Raw genomic sequence first — 20714 nt, 5'->3', positions numbered from 1 at the left:
CATTCTTCAGCTATTTACATACAGTTTGTATGTATTTTAAACTATTTTTCCACAACAAGATTTTATTTCCAGTCCTGCCCTTTTATTGCCAGCACCACAATACTGTAATACTCATTCACATTTCTGCCATGGTGACTCTTCTGTTTAGTGATCAAACATTTACAAAACTCACATTAGAAAACTTGGAATTGTCATGCAATGCTTCTGTAAGAAAATAAACTAACCTGAGAGCTTGGTTCTTCTACAGCTGCGTCCACAAGTGAAACTGTTTGGCATTGCTTATGCGGAATAATGTCTAATTTCCTCCTGTACTTCCCATTAGGAAGTTTTTCAAGCATCTCCTAAAAATCAAAATAGCAAAACCAAAAAGCTTTTAATATATCAAATGTTAAAATGCTACAAATGATATTTCTTTTAAAAATTTAAAAGATACCTCGATATGTTTTTGATCTTCTAATAGAAAGTTGAGACGGGCTGTTTCCAGTTTGTGCCGCTGGATTTTCCATAAAGCTCTTTGCTCCCTACGGGCTGCATCATCAGAAAGTTTGCTATAATGATCAATTATTTCTTGCCTGAAGGAGAGTAAAGATACTATATTACAGACACTCCACCTGCTTATTTTTCATCTTGCACTCTGTACATTGAGACCACATGCTGGTGTAGAAGAGCAAGGAAATGATAGATCTCTCAGATTATATATTTTTAAAATTAAAAACCAGAGGTTTCATCCACAGTACAGAAGCCAGTTGAGAAAATGTAATGAAAATAGGATGGTACTTTTTGTCAATAAGTTTTTGTAGAACCATGTTATTAGGAGACTAATTTTTCATAACAAATGTGCTTAAATGTATGATAGAAAACAAAGAAAAATTACAATTAGCTGTATATATTGATAAGTAATGTCAAAGCTTGTAACAGCTATAATTACTATGCAGAACTTATATCGATTATAATTAAGGCTGCGTTTTAGTCACAGGTATTTTTAGTAAAAGTCATGGACAGGTCACAGGCAGTAAACAAAAATTCACAGTCTGTGACCTGTCCATGACTTGTACTATATATCCCTGACTAAAACTTGGGTGGCCCAGGACCCCTGCTGGTGCTGGGGAACCAGGCGGCAGTGCATGGCCCAAGACCCCTACTGAAGTGAGGGGCGGGGTTGGAGGGGCTGGCAGGCTCCCTACCCAGCTCCACGTAGCTCCCCAGAAGTATCCAGCATGTCCCCTGCAGCTCCTAAGGGGAGGGAAGGCCAGGGGGCTCCATGCGCTGCCCCCGCCACGAGCTCCGGCTCTGCAGCTCCCATTGGCTGGGAACTGCAGCCAACGAGAGCTGTGGAGGCGGTGCCTGCAAGCTGGCCCTCTGCCTAGGAGCTGCAGGGACATGCCAGCTGCTTCCGAGAAGCCCCTGCCCTCCACCCCGGGGGTAAGTGCCGCCCTATGCCCCAAGCCCCTGACCCAGCCCTGAGCTCCCTCTCACACACAAACTGCTGCTGCTGCTGGCCCAGGGGCTGCCCGAGTGCTCGGAAAACCCCTGAGCCAGCCACACCAGCCGCTGCAAAAGTCACGGAAGTCATGAAAAGTCATGGAATCCATGACTTCCGTGACCTCTGTGACAGACATGCAGCCTTAATTAGAACCGATTTTAACACTGAAAAAGTGTTTTGTTTCCTGCTCATTACTGTTTAAGTCTATCTGATAAGGAAAAACAATTAAAAATAGCACACCACACCACACCCATGGCACTGTCCTCATCAATTTAATTTTTAATCACATAAATATCTTTTGTGTGTCCTTTTGATGGTTAATGGGAGCAGTAATGACTCCTGGCTACAGTATGCCCTGGAGCGATCATCTAGTCTGACCTCCTATATATAACAGGCCCTTAAACCAGTTACCCAGTATTGAGCCATGTACCTTGTGTTTGGCTAACACATATCTTCCACAAAGGCATCCAGTCTTGAGTTGAAGACATCAAGAGACGGAGAATCCACCACTTCCAACTGGAGATTTTGAAGGTATGTGGTGAAGCCCAAGGCTCGATCCCTGCTAATGACTAACTACCAACTGACCTGCATCCGAGTGCTGATTATATATCAAATTAAAAGGATCTGACTGAGATATACATTTCACCTTACATACTAGGACACCATCAATGTATGCCTGATTAAATGATTAAAATGCAGCCCTTAACCTCTGACAGCTATTCATAGTCCAAATAAAATCGAATAGCATTCACCAATGTATAAACTGTGGCTCTGACCATACAATCAGATCCACTTTGGTGGACACTAGGCCCAAGTAGAGCCCCACTGAAGTAAGATCGGGGTCCATGTAGACTCAGAGGAAAGTATCGTAACCCACATTTAACATTAGCAGTAAAGCAAAAAAAAAAGTCTACGTTAATTCCCCCATACCGGTTTTTAATCTAATCTGACACATCCGATTTTTTTGCTGTGTGGGCAGCTTTTGATCACAAATTTTGTTGTTAAAGTTTTTCTAAAGCCATGATTATGACAAAAACCAGTCTGGATGTCATTGGTGTAGACTGTCTGTTCTTTAGAGCATTGATAGGATTCCAAAATGAAGAGCAATATTTTAATTGTTTTTTAAAACCAGACCTTATGGGAAAATGTGATCTGAAACCTTTGGGAGATTAACCACAAATATTGTTTCTTTATACATTACCTTGCCTTTTTTTCCAGTTCCTCTTCTAAGGCTTTCAGTCTTTTCTCTCTCTCCCTGAGCTCTCGGGCATAGCTGAAATCATCATCAATCTCCTCCTGTTTCATCGTAAGTCGACGCTACATAAACATTTAGAACTCTTAAAAAAATCACTCTCAGCACCAACCCAGTCAAACAGATGTACACATTTTAAAGAGCTTTTAAAACTATATATCATTAGGTGTTTGAGCAATTTCAGAATGTGTAGTAAACCCCTTATTTTATAAACTAATTGGGGATTGAGGAGGTCATAACATTGAACATTTCAAAATTACAGTAGGTACTGTGCATAAACTGTAGTACGGTGCACTGCATTACTTTCTTCTTGTCCTTCAAACCACTGCAAGGTGATTTCCAATGTACTGAAAACATCGGAACGTGAAGGGATGCTGCGTTTTTCTTCACAGACATCACTATTGCGTAGGGATTTTTCCCTTCCTTCAGGAAAAATGGTTTGTATAACTGGCCGTTCCTAAGATTAGATTTCATAATAATTGGTGTTTCACTGTAAAACTGTAATTTCTTTGTTTTTCTTTAGCAAATAATATAATTCTCAAAGCAATCAAGCCACAGAAATACCTCTTGATCTTTTGCAAACTGTTCTTTTAATTTCTGAAACTGTTCCCGTTTCCTTGCATCCAAAGTCATTCTTTCTGATATTTGTTGATCTGTATTTAAATTGAAAATACTGTTACTTTACATCAACATACTGAAAAAACAGAGAAAAAATTCACTAGATGAAAACCCCACTGAAACTTACCATTAATGGCTTTTAGTACTTTACTAGCTGTTTCTCTAGCATGAACAATCAACTCCTGTTTTGCAATCTCCATGCGCAAATCCTAGGAGATAAATATATATAGTTTTATTATGCTTTTCAGACATGAAGAGATAGTGTTGCAATTTAAAGTGCACGCTTTCATTCCATGTACACATAGCAATAATGTCCTCAGGTAGCTGGCTTCCAGGATTTATACCCACTTAATAAATGGGACACCTGATTAGGCAAATCACTGAACGTAGAATCTAAGGTTATACTAAAATTTATTAACACAATGATCTGCTCACAGTAATGAAGTTCTACTAAAATAAATTAGCCATGCAAATTATTTAAAGGACTTGACAAATGGAACAATCTGATTAGTTAATAAACAAGTTAGGCTCTGATAGTGTATTAGTTGGGTCTTGATTACCTTTCCCTAATAGATTAAAGCAGATGCAACAAATTTCTGGCGGAACATCCTCCAAAACTATTTCCAAAAATCATGAAAATGTCAACAATAATGACATGCCAGTTAAACAAAACTAAAAGCAATTATGTTAGTCTTTTTTTCCCCCAAGACAGCAATACAAAGCAAGCAGACCACCACAGGAAGACTATAGTCATGAATGTCAGTACTTTTACATATACAATCAAATGAAAAATCTGAGCTCTCTTTAAATATACTAATTATATAAAATTATTTCTTCTTTAATATTCATTTACCTTTTCTTCCTTGCTAATAGAACTGTAACGGGCAATTCTTTCCATTCGACCCACATATACTGCACAGTCTCTCTCAATCTCTTTCAGCTCCTCAAGGGAAAAAATAACAGAAATCCGAGGAACAGGGATATCTGACCAGCATATGTAATGCTACAAATAAGAAATATTATACAGTTAAATAGTGGGAAAAAAGCCTGTGAATTTAAATGACTAATCAGGCTTTATGATTGTATATGCATATATCAACTGTTTGAGATACTTCCTAGGAGGAGTCTTGTTCTGAGCCATTCTGCAGATGTTTAAATGTCTATTTTAAATCATATTACTTTCTTGAATAGCTTATGGCATTACATGTCCGATAACAGCCACTGCTTGCCTTTAGGTACAACACATACATCCAGATATGAAAATGGAACTGATATAACAGGATCATGTTTCTACACCCTGTGACTGAGACCTGAAAGGTTTAAAAAGACAAGATCTTAGAAATCAGATGAAAAGATCAAAGTATAAATTAAAGGGAACTTTAAATTTATTATTTCAAGCATTCTTCCTACCACAAACAGATCTGTTTTGCAAAAAATGTGTACAGTGGAACTATTACAGTGTGTCTGAATAAGTGTGCAGCAAAAAAAGCCAAAATGATAGGGGGGGAAGGTATGATCTAAACTCAGGTCTTTAGGGAGAGGAGGCCCCCTGCTTTGGTCAGTGTTGTCTGGGTGTTGGAGAACAATTGCTTGGAGGCCTAAAACATTCAGGGTTTTCACAAAGGAAAATATGAAACCTAAAGTTGTAAAAAGGGTACTTTAAACTTGCTTCTGCACATTCACAGTTTGTCAATTAGCTATCAAGACCTGTGTTACACTGGAATATTGAGGTCATGAATACTTGAATGTAAACAACTAAATAACATTCTTCAACATCCATCCTTGGCAGGGCCACTTATCAATAAAAGCATAAATTTAAATTTACTTGCCACAGAACCAGTCAACATATGCTAAGAATTTGTTTTTGTAGTGTAACATGAAAGAACCAAGCAAGTACTTGCCCTGGGACAACACAATTTCAATAAGTTTATGGTTTTCCCACAAATGTATACATCATTGGCAATATGCTTCAGAAACACAGGGACACAATCTTCTACTTCTTTTGAAATCAAAATATATCCATGGGTCCAGTAATGTTTATCTATAGATCAAAGACAAGAAAGATCAAAGTATATTGTATTTAATAAAGATAACAAAAATGCAAACTGAACAAACTAGAAGTTCTACATCTATGTACTGTACCTCTGAAGCTAAGATAATCCTCATTCACTTGAATCATGAATTCGCCATAAACATCCCTGAATACACCACTGTACACCCAATCATAGATAAACCTAAAAAATAAAGATTATACAACGGAGTTAAGTCCCTCTTTCCTTTCTAAAATTATTTTATTTGAACCAATACACATAACAGATTATTTTCTTTGACATATATATATATACATATATATCTCAATCAGTATGGATGCACGTGTGCATGCATGCACATGCCGCAAATATTGTACCAGCAGCATATTTGTCAAAGTCATGACAAAAAGGTAAATCTTCAAGTCATGTTGAGGATAAATATAAAAGTTAAGCATAATCACATCAACAGTTAATTCCCAAAAAATATAAACCCTCATTTTTGGCATAAGAAGCATCTTTTTTTAGAGAATCTTAACTGCAAACATTTAGTTTAAAATCATTCTAATTCCAGTAACAGTCTTTTATACTGATCTGGACAAACATAAAAACCTTTGCACTGTCATAATGATAGAATACATTTTATGGGGAAGGGGGGAGGAAGAAAGAATTTTAATTAGATGCAACTTGTTTAGAAGGAGAAGAGAGGCTATAGAACTCTAGGACACAAATTCAGACAACTTTTCCTTTGAGCTTGAGCAGCTTTTCATATATCTGGAGAAACGTGAACTATTATTTTGGGAGAAAATATTCCTTTTTTCATATATTTATAACAACACTTTCTTGACCCCAGTGTGAATCAAAGGTTATCCTCCCTATATGCACAGAGGAAACAAAATTATCATAAATTACAGATACTGAAATTCAGGGTCCCATAGCAGCATCAGCCCAGTCCTTCTTTTCGACTGGTTACTGTAAAGGTCTAATGCCTAGGAACAGACTGGTACTGTAAACAGAAAAATGTATCCATAGCAACCGCAGTTCAACTTTAACCTAATTAAAAATAAGGCCTTGTGTGTTAATATCCTTATATTTTTATGATTTCTAACAGCAACAACAACTTCCAGGTGGTACATTTCCTGGAAGTTAATGAATTAATGACTGGGTTAACATCCTCAAGACAGACATTAGCTGGCAGGAAATGACCTCTATAGCAACCATTATTGCTTAAACAATTGATGTTCTCATAGTGACTTGTTACACACTCATTTAGGCCTTAATCCTGCAAATTTTTATGCATGTACTTATAACTTTACTGTCCTACTCCTGCAATAAACACAATGAAGACTCAACGGTCTGTCAAGGTATAAGTTGCAGAACTGAAGCCACAATTAAGTATTTCAACAGGTTTACAGCTGAGAAAGTCTGAGGCTCAAAATTTGACTGGGAACTGAACATAGGGAAAGGGTGGCAGTGGGTGGAGTCTTCAGTTCAGAATATCTTGATGGGTTTGTTTTGTCCTGTTTAATTTTATTATACTTGCCCCATTATTACTGATTTTTTTAAATTACTATTGTAGTTCCTAAAAATGTCTAATATTTTATACACTCCGTAGCATTGCTATAGAAGTAGATAAGCAATTTCCAAAGTTGTGTGGATACTGATTAAAGAAACTGGTACATCCAAGGGACTCTATTAAAGATAACAACTTCTTACTCAACAGCTATGCTTATGTTAGTGATATAAAAGATGTTTTTACAACTTTTGAACTTCTATTAACATTGAAAAGCCAACACAGGTCTGAGAGAGTGAGGTGGGATCTCTCCTGGTTTTGTGTGTAATTAAATATCAGCTGCAGGATATTTATTACTGGTGGTGATGATGTACAAGAAGGAAAGAAACTGAACCCTGGTTGAGTCTCAGATCCCTGAGTGAATTTGTTGGGTTGGCAGTTAGGAAAAAAATATCCTTTTATTTGTTAAAAAAAAAGAAAAAAGGTTTTGCTACGGAAGTCATTGGAAAGCAAATATGGACCCACACAATGCCATTTTTGCAGTCACTTTTCAGAGCCGAACCACACCTTAAATCATTAAAAATAATTCACATCCACTCTGAAAATCTTCAAGCTAATGGTCTGCCCTTTATAAACTAAACCAGCCTAGTTATCCACTTCTTCAAAGTGGTTATTACATTAAAAATGCCCAAATGGAAAACCAGTAGGTTATTATTACAGTCATTGCTAAGCACAATTATAAAACAAATAGTCTGCAACCCACCTGGTATATGGTTCACAGCTGGTTTTTAACAATGACAGAAGAACTGGGTAATGTTCATTACTACAGTTATTGAGAGCCTCTTTGTACAAGTATGAAAGCAATCTTACTCCCTGGAAGAAAAAAAAAAAAAAGATAAAACAACTACATTTCAAAACAGTAAAATCCATCGTACTATTAGTAAAAAAAAGATTCATAATATACACATCTTTACATCTATTTATTAGACAGAGACAATTTGGTCATGGCTCAGTCTAGATAAAACTGAAACGATATTGGTGGAATGGGTCAACAACAACCAGAGGAAATGGTAGAGGTGACATATGCCCCTTCAACTAACAAAGTTTTATTGGAATCGTCAGGATTCTTTCTGGATCCTGGATTGTTTCTGGATACCCAGATAGCAACTGTAGCCATGAGTACTTTTCTCATCTTTACTTGAATACGAGATTGTAATCTTACCTACCAGATGTACACCTTACCACCATTGTCCCTGCATTTACTACCTCTATATACTGAATTTCTGCAATACTCTACGTGGGGCCGTACCTCTTTACCATAGAAACTTCAATAGTGTAAACAGCCCACATACATAGCAGAGTTTCAAGGATACAGCATATTACACCAGTGCTCGATAGACTGCACTACCTTCCAACCAGTTTCCAGGGACAATTCAAGGGGTTGGTTTTGAACTCTAATAAAAGGCTTTAATTTGGGTCCTGAATATCTTAGGGTTCACTTTTTTTGAGCTTTACTTCATCCATTGAAATCACTAGGGCAAAGTCCCAATATTTAAATATTTGGGGCTGGCACGGCATTCTCATTAGAAAGCCACAGACGCTGAAGTTCACATTTCCTCTTTGGTCTGACTGAGCCCGTATGTTCACCTTCAGGTCTTATCTATTCACTGAAACTTTTCAGAGGGGCAAAGCTAAATAGGAAGGATTGTAGCAGGCCTTCTTCTGTTGAGCATTGCTTTTAATGCTTGGATTATCTTGCTAATACAACAGAAAAATACTTAAAATTGTGTGTGTTATATTATAAAAGTGTTTCTATTGTATACCCACTTGCAGAACAGTGACAGACATCCAACATTAATTTAACAATTTATAATCAGTATATGAATTCTCTCTCTCTCATTTCATGCAACATTTACGTGGAATTTTCAAAAGCATTCAGCACTGATCTAATAGCGTTCTTTGCTAAAACTCCCATTGACTTCATTGGGAGCAGAGGCCAACACTGAACATTTAAAAAAATCCTACTCAATTTATTTGAAGCGGATATACTGATATTAAAACTAAAACAATAGGTTTCCAAAAAAGATCAATAATCACCGTAGGAAATGAAGCACCAGCACCTCTGCTGATCCCCAGAACAGTTGTTCCTATGCCACAGAGCTCAGCTAAATACCTAAACCAAAAAATTACATTTATGTAACATCTTTCAGACAGAAGTATCCCAGGTCATTTACAGTGATCAATGAAATGTGCCACACTTGGGTAGCATGAGGCTATCATTTTGCAGCATCAAACTATAACAGGTGTAGGGAGGGGAGGTGGAGAACATTTCTCCAATTCAAGCTATAGAAAGTATTTAGATACGCAGATGGTGACTCAAGTTGGAATTTGGCCAGGACTCTAGGTCTAACTATCTATACTAAAGTTATCTAGTCTATTAGTCCTTATATCCTTACTCACTTCACCTCCTTGTGCCACAATTTCCCCATCTGTAAAAAGTGGGGAGATATAATAGGAGCTTATCTGTAAAGTGCTTTGAGATCTACTGATGAAGACGACTATTAGAGCTAGGTAGTATTATTACTACCACCAGCCTCTGGAATTTAAAGATTTTTTTCTGTGAAAATATTACAAAATGAACACCAGAGATTGAATAGGAAGGGTTCTCTAGTAGTGGCTTTTTAGTGTTCATTTTTTCAGTCTACAATGCTTTAATATTATAATATTACCTTAGCTGTCGCCCTAATTTTCTGAAGAGAAAACTGATTGTTAGAAGGCTTAAAGTGGGAGGTGTTGACAAAACACATGCTCGGTAATACTGAAGGTACTTCCTCAATCCACTTGTGAATGCCTAGTAGAAGAAAAAACATTGACAACACCCTGCTTTTAAAACTATTAGTGCTCAGTTTATGTTCACACTGATTACAGTACATTAACATTAAAACACATTTACTGCATTCTAATTTGGGTACGTTATCTAAAAAAAAAAAAAAGTCCAGTTTCAATGGCAAGACAAGAAAAGTTGTGTATTTGAAAGATAACAGGATTGTTTCCTTTTCATGCATATGGACAGCACCTATTAACATTAATGTGAATTACACTGAGTATTTAAAAAGAGAATGTATCACAACTATGAAAATAAAAATGACCTAATTTTAATAGGGTATTACAAACAAAGAAGATTCCCTTTGCCCCTCTGGTTAAAAAAGAATACTTATTTGCCAACAACAAAGTTAATTACACCTCACCACACACAGAAGATTCATCGCATTGCTTAATCCAAGTCACATTTGGAGAATTAATATCTACAAGGAAGCAGTAAGCAATTTCAAACTGACATGATCTAATAAAAGGTATTAAAGTGGACTGTTTCCCTCATTTTATTTCTTTTACACTGTGAAGTGCATTTACACTTACAAAAAAGAGCTATTATATTTTTAATATATTTACTAATCAAATATTTAGCAATACTGCAGAACTTGAGAAACAGTCACCCTTTACCTCCCAATAAACAGCATGTCAAGATCATTCCTCTACAGAAACAACAAACACACTATTGAGCAGGCTAGCACCATTCAAGTACATTACCTGAAATACAAGCCCTTTGTTGTACAGGGAGTCTAAGACTGGCTGAAGAGAGAAGCGACTCAATCGTGTGTAATATGTTCCATATTCAGCAACTTCTGACAGGAGATTGTTCATGCTCTCAGGTGATGTTCCAGATACATATATCCCCTGCTTTATCACAAATGTCTGAGCAGCCTAGAATTGTGCAGAAAGGGAGATAGTACCAGTTAGTTATTTCAGAACTATATATTCAGTGCTATATAATTACACCACCTCACCCCAAACTGCCTGAAAACAAAACCCCCATAAAATAATGGCACACAGATTTGCAGTTTATTATGGTGACTGGAGTTAAATACCTGAGACAAAAAGATTAACAGATATAAAAGGTAGCACAATTTTAGGAGGAAAATTAAATCATAATTATATTAAAGTGTATATAAAAATTCTTGTTACTTAATCTTTTAACCAAACAGTTCTCTATACATTATTTTAATCACTTTAAGGCATTCATGGAATCCATTAATTTACTTTCTCACATGTTTTCTTGTACAGATCTCTGGAGACTGTTTTGGACATTTAAACTGCAGTAAAAGAGTTCTCTGATTATTTTAAGTTATACTAATAGGAATCACAAAACTTCAAATGCAAAAAAATTATTTCTCTTGCAAAAATCTCTACCAAAAATCATGAAATCTGATGTGACTGAACATGATCATTCTTAGAAAAGTTTTTCATACCTGATTAAGTGAAAATGTAGCAGATACCACACCAATAAGGACATTCAAAACATCTTTAACCAGTTCAAATTCTTTCATTAGCACAAGCTGTGGAAGCTGGAGAATGGTATTGCTAAATAGTTCTAATTCCCCTTCTCGAAGCCTATAAAAATTGTCAAAAGCTTCTCTTCCAGCTTCAGTAAGATATGGTTCCTCTTTTTTACCAGGTGGGCTGTGTCAGAAAAAATACAGAAACAATAAAAGCCAAGAATAAATCAACTGCTTTCCTTTAAAATAAAGACATTTCAGAACTTTACACAGTCATTAAAAATGTTTTACCCTCGTGGATTATTTACAATGCAACATTTGCATAAGGAGGCTGTGTGGACAACTGTCAAAAGCATGCAGGAAATGGCATTCTTGAAGAAAGCGATAGATGTATTTGACCCTAAGATCCTGTCTGCACCAGCTCCTGACAGGAAGAGTGAAAAGACCAGGGTGGGTTCCCAAAGAGGAAGGGAAGATGACTACCACTGCTTACACAAAATTACCTACACAAATTAACTGCTGAAGTTACAAATAACTTTTGTTAAAATAGTAAGTGAAGTTCTGCAGCGCAAATGTTAAAAACGCTAGGCAACTGCCAAGAGCCAGTTTTGAACTACAACCTAAAAATCTCTCCACTACCAACCCATTCTTAATTACGATAATCTTTACAGCACCAGATGTGTTCCAGAGAATTTACAGAACAAACAGAAAGGCATGTCCCTGCATAAAAGAATCTGAAATCTAAACACCGAAACAAAACATTCAAAATACTGTTCATATATTACCCACAGCTTCCAGTAATAACTTAATTATAAAAATCACTATTGCTAAATGGCATTGAGAAGCCATTAGAAAACAATCACACATGACCTGGCCCCACAACACTTAAGCACAAGTTCATTCACAAGTCAGCATATCTTATACAGCAAAGGAACTAGATTTTTCCAGTGTTCTAGGATGCATCTTTTAATTCCATCTTTCATATCTGTGCACAATTTAGAACTGGAGTTGGAATGGATATTTTCTTACAAAGATCCTGGGCAAACTTATAAGTGGTTTTAAAACAGTGGTTCTCAACCTTTTTTCATTTGCAGTCCTCTAAAACAATTTCAGATGGAGGTACGAACCCCTTTGGAAATCCTAGACATCGTCTGCAGACCCCTAGGGATCTGCAGACCACAGGTTGAGAACTACTGGGTTAAAACAAAACATATGAGTGAAAACGGCACTTCTTCTCCTCCTCTCATTCCACTTGCCTATTCGGGGTCAGCAACTTTTATAGCCTTCTTTCAAAACTCATGACTGTATGCCAGGCTCTTGTACAGATTGCGCTCACTGTACTCTGCTGATATCTGGTCCACATACTGAGTCTTTGTCTCCTCCTTGGTCATCTTCCATCCACAACAATTGCAAGAGCTCTGCTGATGATAGAACTCTCTAGTCTCCACTGATATGCCCATACCAACAGAGCCTTGCCTCCCTCAATTTGTGTTCAGTTGGTGCATCCTGCCCTAGGCCCTTTACAACCTCATTTCACTTTCTATCATGGAGCGTCCAAGCTTCTGTCAACATCTTCATTTCCATGGTGAAGAGCCTATTTAGAGCCCTGCAAATTTGCGGATATCCACTTTATATCCACGGATCATTTTTGCAGATTGCGGATCGAATGCAGATACAAATTTTGTATCCGCGAAGGGCTCTAAGCATATTGATTTCTTGCGACTGATCAAGTCTCTGTTCCATACATTAAGATGTGTCGAATTACAGTTTTATATAGTCTATCTTTTAACTTTACTGGCATCGTTTTGTCACAGAGAACTGGGATCTACTCCTGCCATTTGCATCACACAGCTTTAATATTATGCTGGATATCACTCAGGAGGACACCATCATCTGCAGCCACTGATCCTAGTATTTAAACTATTTCACTCTTCTAAGCTTTCTGTGATTTCCTTTATGGAGAGTCCTTCTCCCTCAGTTATCATAGCCACAGTCTAATCAATGTTCACTTTAAGTCCTGCCTGCTCAAAACTACGTTGCTACTATTCAAAATTGACTTGCAGGATCTCACAAACTTCTGCACATATCACTAGGTCACCAATGAACAGCATTTTCCAAAGCAGTTCTTTGTATATTCTCACTTTCCACATCCATTATAACTGCAAACAAAAAGAGGATCAGTGCTGATCCCTGATGTAGGCCAATACTTACAGGAAATTCTCTAACGTAGCCCCATTTAGTTTTGACTACGGTAGTCACTCCATCGTACATATCTTCGATAAGATGGACATACCATTCTGGGACACCTCTCCACTACAAAATCCACCAAAATAGTTCTCATGGTACATGATCACACACCTTCTATGGGTCCACAAAGACCATACCCAATTGCCATCTCTTTTCTCTGAACTCTTCCATGAGGATTTGTAGTGCAAATATGGCATCAGTTCTGCTCCTACTAGGCATGAAGCCATACTGTCCCTTCCAAATCTCAACTACTCCATGCAGACACTTTTCAATTATCTTCACTCATACTTTTAGAACATGTGATGTCAGCTTAACTGGGTGATAATTAGCATACAGTGTAATATCTCCTGTATATTTAAAAATAGGCACTACTAATCTTCTATGCCATTCATCCGGCATTTTCTCTTTCTTAAGAATATAACTGAACAAACTTTAAGATACTTAATGCCTTCCCTTCCCAATGACTTCATCACATGCACTGGTACTTCACCGGCCCAAATCTTTTCTTCTTTTTTCATTTTCCTAAGTGCCTCTGCAACCACTTCCTCCTATATGCAATCTCTCACACCCCGGTTCAGCTTACATGTTCATACACATGTGCTAAGACATCACTGATGTTTTGCCTAAATTTAAAAGTGCACATTACCCATGTTGAAAACATAACATACTTAAACCTAGACCTTTCACAATATGATGCACCCTTTGGAAGGAAAAATGATTAATGCTGTCTCACCAATTCTTCTTTAGATAGACATCCAAAAGTATTATTTGGACATGACCTCAAAATAAGCATTTGCTCTTATTTAGGAAATGACACACACACCTTTTTAAAGTGTTTAAAGGTTAAAAGAATAAGTTTTTACTTATTCATGCAAGAAGGAAACCTATATTTACCATTCTAACCAATACTCCCTCCAGACTACACAGTTTTGTGAATGCCACCACCGCACAGCGGTTCGGTGGGTACATAGTTATTATGGACGTACTGATAGGTAATTACAGCTAATGTTTAGCCTATTATCCAGTGTAATTAATGAATTTTGTTTCAAGACTTGGCATAATTGCTTTTCACAGGACAAGTGAATATTCTAAATCAATTTCTGGATTAAGTACTTCCTTATATTCCCTTGCGCAAATATTTTAAAAATAATCATTTTTTGAAATTCAGCATTCCCTGTCTTTTTCTTCACCCAAATGATCTGAATAATGGAACAAAACAGGCTCTTAACATTTTCCATATAATTCATATTAAAACCTTGTGCAAAGGTTCCATTTGAAGAAAATAGGTTGAAATTAGCTAAATTAAAAATATCAACCATTAATAATTGTTACTGGGTAGTCAAGGCCATGTTAAAGCTTAAGTTATTCTTAAATGCTGTCATTTGACAAAATGACAATCATCATAACCAATCAACTAAAACTGTTAATTAGCATGCTACTGTTAATTTGCATGATGCCATTTTATTGGTTGAAATGAGTCAATAGGGTGAAGGGGATTATATACACATCAAGAGTTCATATTGATAGATTATTTGTGTCAACTGTTCACAAACAGAACGAACACTGGACTGGAGTTACCAGCTTCCTCGATAGCCCTGAAAATGTTGCAGTTTCCCCATCAGCAAAATGAAGACACTTTGTCTAACTTGTGGTTAATGTTTGTTAATTGCTTTGAAGAGGAAATGGGATCCTATAAGCTCCAAGTACTTGTATTAACATATGCAAATCTCCTCCCCCCTTAGAACAAGAATAGCTGTTCATAAAATGAGAAATACTCCCTCGACCTAAAGTGTTATTGATGTCTATTACGATAGCACCCACTATGTGCTAGTCTCTGTCACACATATATGAAGACACAGTCCATGCCACTAAAAACTCAAAATCTAAATGGCAGCAAGGAAAACTGTCCCTCTGCTTGAAAAATGCCATAGAGCACTACACTGTTATCTGGCAAAAACATAGCTCGGAGGGAACAGAGATAAGCTTCTGAGCCTCAAGATATTGAACTCCATGTTCCAAATCAGATGGTATATTCCTAGCTTGTTTATTCTAATTAAGGTCACTTCCAACTAAAATACATACAAACCATACAATTCTTTTTCATCTTAACATCAGACACATACCATCCAATTCTTTCCCAGCATCTTCGTTTGCTGGGTCCATAAGTAAGTACGGCATCCCAGAGGTCTATGTCTGGAGTCATGCTGGGTTCCGATTGTGAATCAGGAGTCAGATTGGATGCTGACTGGAATCCCTCATCTTCTGATTGATCTATACTTTGAGGAACCTGTAAATAACCATGAGAGTTCAAACTGTACACATATATGCAACATTTATTGAGGAATATTACGCTAATGCCATTTAATTGTTGGTCTCACTTTAACAATTTATCAAAGATACTCATTTTAAGTACTCAGGCTTTATTATTTATACAAACCGAAACTTTGCTATTTGTAACAATAAAATCCACTTCAATTTCTGACAAGCCTTTTTTTTTGGTAGCCAATGGAATAATCAAACTAAAATATTAACAATGTTAGTATTAGACGCGGAAATATTTTACTCTGAATATAACGTCAGTTCAGAAACTAGATGTCCAATAATACATAATGCTCCAGAACAATAAACCTGTTTTGTTTTTCTTTTTCACAAAGTAAGTGACTTATAATAAGGCCCTGATCGCACAAATTCTTATGCATGTGATTAAAGTGTCCATGACCAGTTCCACTGTTTTCACTAGGACTACTCATGTGTATAAAATCAGGCACGGGTTTGCAGGATCAGGGCCTCTAAACATCCCAACCATGGAACTCCACTGACTTTGTTGGGAGCTTGGTGTGCAGTGTAATACCCCAAATCTGTGTAATAGGTCAAATTGATTGGACGCAGATTGCTCCTAAGAACATTTAATACAGTGTTTTCCAACCTGATAGAAGGGGTACAGGCATGTAAAGAAAAAGAGTTGCTTCCTTGACCCAGGATCTGACTCACCCCTTTAACTACAACGTGCATACACAGCTACAGGTAAAGTGGCATACAGCTCCTTTAAGCATGCCAGCCTTCCTTCCATGTTCCTGTCATAAACCCTAATGAAAGCTGAATCTGCAATTACCGTGTATAGGGCTACAGATTCAGCCAGCAACCTGCTACCCCAGTGGTGGGCAACCTGCGGCCCCTTCAGGTTTGTTTGTAAAGACAGTTTGTTTACATTTGCACAGCCGCCCGCAGCTCCCAGTGGCCGTGGTTCGCTGTTCCCAACCAATGGGAGCTGTGGGAAGCGGCGGCCAGCACGTCCCTGCAGCATTGCCGCTTCCTGCAAATGTAAACAAACTGTCTCGCAGCCCACCAGCGGATTTCCCTGGTGGGCCGCAGGTTGCCCTCCACTGTGCTAGCCCATGCCTCTGCTCCCACCAAACTCAGCTCAGTAGCAAAAGCATACACATCCAAGGCAAAAGAAACTGCTACTGCAGGGGTCAGCAACCTTTCAGAAGTGGTGTGCTGAGTCTTCATTTATTCACTCTAATTTAAGGTTTCGTGTGCCAGTAATATATTTTAACATTTTTAGAAGGTCTCTTTCTAGAAGTCTTTAATATATAACTAAACTATTGTTGTATGTAAAGTAAATAAAGTTTTTAAAATGTTTAAGAAGCTTCATTTAAAATTAAATTAAAATGCAGAGCCCCCCGGAATGCCACTGAAAATTAGCTTGTGTGACGCCTTTGGCACACGTGCCATAGGTTGGCTACCCCTGTGCTACTGGACCATCTTCACCCTAAGAAGCATGTAGCCTTCTCTTTTAAATGGGAGAATTACAGGGGCAACAATAAAATAAGAAAAAAGAAAGATTAAAAACAGAAAAAGCAAAAGATACCCATAGTCAGAAAGAAAAAAAAAATCAAATCTGTTAATCTAGCTTCTTCTGCAGTTCTTATCAGTGCTATATAACAATACAGGACGAAAGAGAAAAATGATACCAAAAAAGAGATAGTGGAAACTTTGCTTAGTGAAAGGTTGCATGTAGCGGGGAGCTACATAAAACCATCTCAAGAAGGGCTCCAATTAAAAAAACCTGCAACCTGGTCAACTGGATACTAGAACAGAGATGTAAAGAGGGATGCTCACATGCAAATTAAATATTATGAGCAGGGAATGATGTAAGCAAATGTTTTAAATCCACACCTTTGTAATGCTGATAAACAGCCATTTCGTACAGTAGTATTAAAAAAAAAAGTTTCAAAAAGGCATATTGGAAGTATGTATATACTCTGAAGTAAAATAATAAGTATAGTGAAAATAAATTGACACCATACTTTAATCGCAAGTCCAGACAAATCCGCATTGTCAGGTACTGGTGGCAGATCCAACCTGATGTCCATGTCATATGTACGGCTATGGACAAGAGCACCAAAGAGTGAGACACGTGTTTCCTTCTCAAACTTGTCACCAACAGGGTAGTTCTGTGAAAATAATCCGATGGCAGGAAGTCCAGTGCCGGGTGCAGCCTCCATTATCTGAACTGTCTTTTGAATTGTGTGATTAAACTGATACTCTTCATTTGTAATTAAAGTCTGTATATCAGCTTCAAATACACTCACATCATAATAATCATAACCCTGATATTTAACATTTCTCCCAACATACTTGTTGTTCAGAAAATAGTCCTTTTTTTGTGGTAGAAGCTGAGGAGGACCAGTTCCTACAAGCTGTACTAGAAGATCCAGAATAGAATTAATTTCCGTAAATGGTAAGCAATCAGATGTTTCCAGTTCCTCCACGAGTTTCTCCAGCCTATCTGCTTGAGCGCCCATTCCGCCAACTCTCAAGTTGAAGGACAGCATTAAAATTTTGTTTTTCACTGGAAGTCTGGAAATGTTTGACTGCACTTTACGGGCCTCCTCTTGAAAAAGATTCATGAACAGGGCATTATACGCAATCCTTTTTAGATTTTGCTTAGCCCTTTTCTTGCAGATCTTCTGTCTGCCCAGATGGACCTTCCATGACAAACCTGTCATGTGCGCTTCACACAAGTCACTAAACAACTGTGTAATGCTCTCCATTTCAACACAAATAAGTGGTAAAGTTAATTCATTGCAAATATAACTGTATGTTTGGTCTTTGATTCCATTTCAAGACCTGGAAAATACAAAGAAAAAAAAAGAGACATTAGTGACTAATCACACATGTAGAACCTCTGGAAGTATGTGTTAATGTACTTAAATTTAAAATAGAGTTAGTCCAATATGTGCAGCGTTACAGATAAAGCCAAACCGCTACATCATAACCTCTGTTTCATATACACACACACACACACTTGATCTCACACTTTTTTTTTATATAAAGAGGACAGGTTACACCATAGATAAAAAGCCTGCCGTGGTACATGAACGAACACAGATTACCTGGTACTTGAATGAACACAGGTTACCATGGTAGAGGAGTGTTTCACTGTCAAGCACTAACACATCCACATGTCAATACTAACTTTTTTCAGGATATTTCCCACTAATAACTTGATTAACAAAAATAACTTTCTGCTGCAAACTCAGCTATATTTATACTAGGAGTTCAAACAATACAGTGCAAAAAGAGTGTGAGATCAAAATTATTCTGGTGATAGTAACAGTTCGAGTGCTAGTGTAGACAGGGCAAGTAGTCAAGAGCTGCTAAAAGCAGGGGCAGAGCCTAGTCCACCCTGTCCCCAGGGGCACACAAAGGTAAAAAGAGCAGTGCCTAGTCCACCCTGTCCCCACCGCTCCCACCAAAAGATCTGCACAGTCCGCGTCCCCTTCAAAGCGTATAGTGACTGTAACCGGTCCCAGCCGAGCACGCCCGTACTCGCCCGGTGACTGGGGTGACCCCCCCCCGGGGGTGACCCCCCGCAGCCCCTCCACAATACCCGAGGCAGCCGGCAGCCCCCACCAAGAGTCGGGGCAGCCCCCTCCCGCCAGGCCTGGGGCCGCCCATCCCAAAGCCCAGGGGTAGATCCCCCTGCCCCTACCCCGCGCTGAGCAGCCCCAGGCGCCTCTCAGGGCTGCGCGCTCCCGCGGGCCCACCGGCCGCTCGAGCCCGAGAGCAGCCAGCGGCCCCGCGCTCGGGCGCCGCCATTGGGACGTCACGGGAGAGCGACGGGGCCCGGCAGCCAGGGGCGGGGGAAGCAGGGGTGGGGGACGCGGCTCGTGGGCGTAGGAACCGGAAGAGGGGCCTGGGGCGGCTGCGGGGCGGGGCTCACAGAAGGGGGAGGGGACGGCAGAGGGGGCGGGGCTCGCCTAGCGGGTGCACTGACGGGGGAGAGAAGAAGGGGTTAAGGGGGCAGCGCGGGAAGGGGCTCGTAAAGCCGCCCCTTGGGGTCGGGCGGTTTGTGGTTGCTGGTGATTGTGGGGAGTAGTGAAGGTCGCTGCGAAAGGCGGGGTGGTTTTGCATGGGGAAAATTGCATGGTTTGCATGGTTTCCCATGGGGAAAATTTGGTGGGTGCGGAGCACCCACCGGCAGCTCCCTGCCTGGCCCCAGATCGCCTCACCTCCTCTCTGCCTGCTCCCCTGAACGCGCTGTCCGGCTCTGCTTCTCCGCCCGGTTCCCGCGAATCAGCTGTTCGCACTGGAAGCCTGGGGGGGCTGAGAAGCAAGTCGTGCTCAGGCCCACGGAGGCGGAGTGGAGGTGAGCTGGGGGGGGGCACGAGGAGGGCCGCACAGGGGAACCACTCCCCACCCCAGCTCGCCTCCACCTCCCTGGGCCTGAACACAAAGTCGCCGCCTGTTTCTCAGCCCTCAGGCTTCCCCTGCGAACCGCTGATTCGTGGGAAGCGGGGGGGGGAGGGGCGGCAAAGCAGAGCGGGCGGCAGGTTCAGGCGAGGAGGCGAAGGCGAAGTGGAGGTGAGCTGGGGCCGGGCGCGGGGCTGGGAGCTGCCGGTGGGTGCTCTGCACCCACCAAATTTTCCCCGTGGGTGCGTTCCAGCCCCGGAGCACCCACAGAGTTGGTGCCTAAGTTGCCACTTTTGACGTGATCAGTGTGGGGAGCGGCCGCTTCCCCTGCTCCCCCACTAGTTAGGCTACCCTGCCCCTAGGAGCCAGAGGGACCTGCTGGATGCTTCCTGGGAGTCGCCCCAGGTAAGCACCACCAGGACTCCCCATCTCGCCCCCCAGCAGGTCCCTCTGGCTCTTAGGAGTGGGGTGGGCACCCACTACGGTGGCCCATGAGATCCTCCTGCCCCGTTCTGGGGGCAGTCAGGGCACAGGGGAGGGG

General features: G+C 39.7%; 1 protein-coding gene across 5 annotated transcripts in view; it reads right to left on the bottom strand.

Annotated features, from left to right (window-relative positions):
- Positions 1-20212, bottom strand: part of TUBGCP6 (tubulin gamma complex component 6) — a 29156-nt gene extending 8944 nt beyond the window's left edge. Inside the window, exons 1-17 of one of the 5 annotated variants that reach the window (XM_073328283.1) lie at positions 19993-20212; positions 17785-18607; positions 15598-15761; positions 11201-11411; positions 10482-10655; positions 9623-9744; positions 8991-9066; positions 7657-7766; positions 5496-5587; positions 5255-5394; positions 4583-4663; positions 4207-4356; positions 3481-3562; positions 3300-3388; positions 2685-2800; positions 434-572; positions 225-341 (exon numbers count right to left, since the gene is read on the bottom strand). In XM_073328283.1, the coding sequence (XP_073184384.1) occupies positions 225-341; positions 434-572; positions 2685-2800; positions 3300-3388; positions 3481-3562; positions 4207-4356; positions 4583-4663; positions 5255-5394; positions 5496-5587; positions 7657-7766; positions 8991-9066; positions 9623-9744; positions 10482-10655; positions 11201-11411; positions 15598-15761; positions 17785-18531 (2610 nt within the window). In that variant the 5' untranslated portion in view covers positions 18532-18607; positions 19993-20212. Of the gene's footprint in view, positions 1-224; positions 342-433; positions 573-2684; positions 2801-3299; positions 3389-3480; positions 3563-4206; positions 4357-4582; positions 4664-5254; positions 5395-5495; positions 5588-7656; positions 7767-8990; positions 9067-9622; positions 9745-10481; positions 10656-11200; positions 11412-15597; positions 15762-17653; positions 17758-17784; positions 18608-19393; positions 19414-19472; positions 19606-19992 lie in introns of those variants that run through there. The other 4 variants (XM_073328282.1, XM_073328285.1, XM_073328286.1 and 1 more) reach the window with 4 other exon arrangements.
- Between the last annotated feature and the right edge of the window lie 502 nt (positions 20213-20714).

Source organism: Lepidochelys kempii, chromosome 1 (genome assembly GCF_965140265.1).
Source record: "Lepidochelys kempii isolate rLepKem1 chromosome 1, rLepKem1.hap2, whole genome shotgun sequence".
NCBI classification, from domain to species: domain Eukaryota; kingdom Metazoa; phylum Chordata; order Testudines; family Cheloniidae; genus Lepidochelys; species Lepidochelys kempii.
The sequence above is the reverse complement of the archived record's forward strand: the minus strand, read 5'-3'. Positions and strand labels throughout refer to the sequence as shown.